The 3393-nt window shown below is 30.3% G+C and overlaps 1 protein-coding gene across 1 annotated transcript; it reads left to right on the forward strand.

Moving 5' to 3' along the window:
• The first annotated feature begins 2561 nt into the window (after nucleotides 1-2561).
• On the forward strand, nucleotides 2562-3393 carry LOC126706114 (uncharacterized). Its single transcript, XM_050405413.1, has 2 exons — nucleotides 2562-2596; nucleotides 3066-3393. The coding sequence occupies exons 1-2, from the start codon at nucleotides 2562-2564 to the stop codon at nucleotides 3391-3393; spliced, it is 363 nt and encodes a 120-aa protein (XP_050261370.1).

Genomic DNA, 3393 nt, shown 5'->3' on the forward strand with positions numbered 1-3393 from the left:
AGGAGGGAAAAAAAAAAATGCAAGGTACTTGTTCTTACACCATTTTTCTATTATTATTCTTTTTATAAAAAAAATAGATTTGAATATCGATTCTTGCACACATACACAAGATAAATGACAAATTCCACTTAGAGAAAAGATTTTTTTTTTTTTTTTTTTTTTTTTTTTTTTTATATATAGAATAAATTAGCAAAGTATATTCTGATAGTAATTCTGCTATGCAATATAAAATGATGATGGAAAATGTATTCAGTAGATTGTAGTGTTATCTGATCTGTAATTATATAAATTAAGTTTTTACTCTTTTTATTTATTTATCTATAGGTGAAGGTCAGATTGTTATATTTTAACCTATAAAATTTATAATTCGAAGAAAATATATGCAAACTTTATCATTGAAACTAATTATGGTTTTACTTACAATTCTTGTTTCTCAACCAAAAAAAAAAAAAAAAAAAATACTTACAATTTTTACTACAGGTATAACTATATCTTTCCATTGAAGTTGTATATAAATATTAATTAGAATGAAAATAAATTGAAATTAACTAAACTTCAACCATAAAAGAGAAATGATTAAACGACAAAAAAAGGTGTTTGTGCATGCCACGGTTTATAGGCTAGTGTAAAGTAAGTACAACGAGTGCAATTTTTTATCTCTTCGTAAATGTATGCTAATGATTAATAAATAAACTATATTTGAGATAATTAAATAGATTAATTTTCATTAAACTTATATGATTAGAAATTATATATATACGGACTACGGACGTAACGGACCTTAGCCGTTGAAGATAAATGATGTATTGGCCAATGAGAAGGTGTATATTGAGATATTTTCGGGAAGTATAAAAGCAAAGATAGGCGCAACAGCTTTCTCTGAACAGAAAGCATATTGCGTGTTATGTTTGAAAAAAATATATTGCTCAGTCTTTAGGGCCCTTTGCATATGGATAATGGATTGGCCCAAGTCTTTGAAACAAAAAATCTCGTATTGCATGATATGATTGACTTCATTGAAAAGAATATATAGCTCGGTTGTTAAATATCTTTGCAAATAAATAATGAAGTGGCCCATTCTAAATCGAGCCCATCATATAAAACAGATTATATTTTTGTTGATTTTGAAATCTAATATTGATCTTAAATATATATATTAGCAAGAAGTTGCAATAGCTCAAATGTAAGGAAAGGAATATATATAAAATACAACGTAAATGATTGTCCCTAAAAATAAGAATGACACTATGGCTTTATGTTGTGCAAAAGAGTTAGAAGACAAATTTATATTAGTGGTCATTAAAGTTTATCTATCAGTCCCTAGTAACGTTGTTTGTATTTTTTAGAAATATGTATGGGTAAAAAAGTGTATGAAAATACTAGTAATGTTGTTCAAACATTGAAAACTGTTTTTCAAAACACCCTACCAAACAGCTCCTATGTGGCAGGCTCTAAGAAAGTCAATAAAAAGTCAAATATTAGTCAAAGACTTCGGTTTTATAGTATATATAGATAAGTTTGACTTACCTTTAGTACTATTTTAACTGGAATCTCCTTTTGTTTAATGAGAAACTGTCATATCACCTGCTAACTAAATAAAATGTGGAGATTAAAACCTACTTCCACTTATTATTATATATTTAAAACAAAATGAGATCTCCAGTTAAAAAAATACTGGAAGTAAGTTAAACCTTATATAGATATTTGAATCAACGTTCCAATGCAAACCCAAGATAAGAATTAATTGAAAGAAAGTTTTATATTAAACGAAAGAATAATTCTTCCTATATAAAAAATTAATATTTGAAAGTTGAAAGGATAATTTTAACATCATATATTTTCACACATGCTTTATCAAATCCTATATGGTAGATTGTGAATAGTAGAGGGAAAATGATGGATTCATATTATAGTGACAAACAACCAATTGCAGTCTGCCACATAAAACAGTTATAGTAAAATATATGTGAAAGTGTGCCATACTAGAATTATTATTTTAATTGAGAATCAGAGCAACTATTATAATTAAAGTTTGTGAGAGTTGGGCAAGACATGTAATTTATAGTTAATAATTACTAGTGTGTAATTTGGTGCATATTCACGGATACATTTAAAAATAATCACAATTATATATATGTATATATATATATATATATTGATTGGCAGAAAAATTCAGCAAATATGTCTTGTATTATGGTGTTGGCATTGAAGAGATTTAAAACTAAAATACAACCTATCCTAAATTAGGGAAAGGTGGTGATATTTATATCAACATTGTAACCAAACCAAAGCTAAAATTAATTCAAAGAATTGAAAAGGACAGGCACTGGAAAAAAGGTATTACAAATAAAAATACAGTTAATGAATGCAATGCTCAATAATATTAATTAATATTGATTGAAAATCTCAGCATGTACCATCTAGTTTGTGAGAGGGAAGACATGCTGCATTGGCCATTAAGTTCAGCGTCTATTCTATATATGGTTGGATGGTGCTTTTTGCAATATTAAAAATTTAGGATAAAAAGATTATTCAGTTGCTAATTATAAGTTTATAACGAGATGAAGAAAGCGTACCTCAGTTATCAATTGCGCAGGTACGTAGCAGCTGAAACAGTATTGAGCCTGTAACTGTGTAAGTGAAAACTCTCTCAAGTATCAACTCTCTGATGTGGTTCTCGCAGTGATCAAATGAACTACCCGATAAGGATATATATAGGGGTGTTAAATGGGTGGGTTTAGAGTCGGCATAATTAGGTTGGGTATATAAAGCTCATTTACCAATTAAAACTCATTTAACTAATTGCTTCTAACCCAAATCCAACCTAACCCAATTAGTAAACCTCAACTCACCCAATTACCCAATTATCAAAATTACCAAAATGCCATTAAAATGAAAACTCCAATACTTTCTTGGATTCCCTTTTCCACTCTCTCTAGTCTCCATTTTTGGGATTAAAAAATTCTACATAAGCACATCCACATCAATAATTATATTAAAAATCCAAATAAAAAAATATTTTCTTTTCTTTTCTATTTTCTCTCACTTTCTTGGCATCCAAACAGTGCAACAAATACCCATATTGAGCTCACCAACTACGGTTTCCCAGTCAAACTCTTACCCTCCTCAGTCCATGGCTACTCCATAAACAAGACCTCCGGTGACTTCTCTGTCGAGGTCGGCGGTGACTGCAAGATCACTCTCCTACCGGACAACTACCTCGCCACCTATTCTAAGACAGTCAGGGGAAAGATCGTTTCGGGTAAGATAGCTGAGCTTGACGGGATTCGGGTCTGTGCATTGTTTAAATGGTGGTCCATCACCGGGATCCAATCCACCGGCGAAGACTTGGTGTTTGAGGTCAGCATGGTCACCGTCAAGGCTCAGATCTGA

This window comes from Quercus robur, chromosome 2 (genome assembly GCF_932294415.1).
Source record: "Quercus robur chromosome 2, dhQueRobu3.1, whole genome shotgun sequence".
NCBI classification, from domain to species: domain Eukaryota; kingdom Viridiplantae; phylum Streptophyta; class Magnoliopsida; order Fagales; family Fagaceae; genus Quercus; species Quercus robur.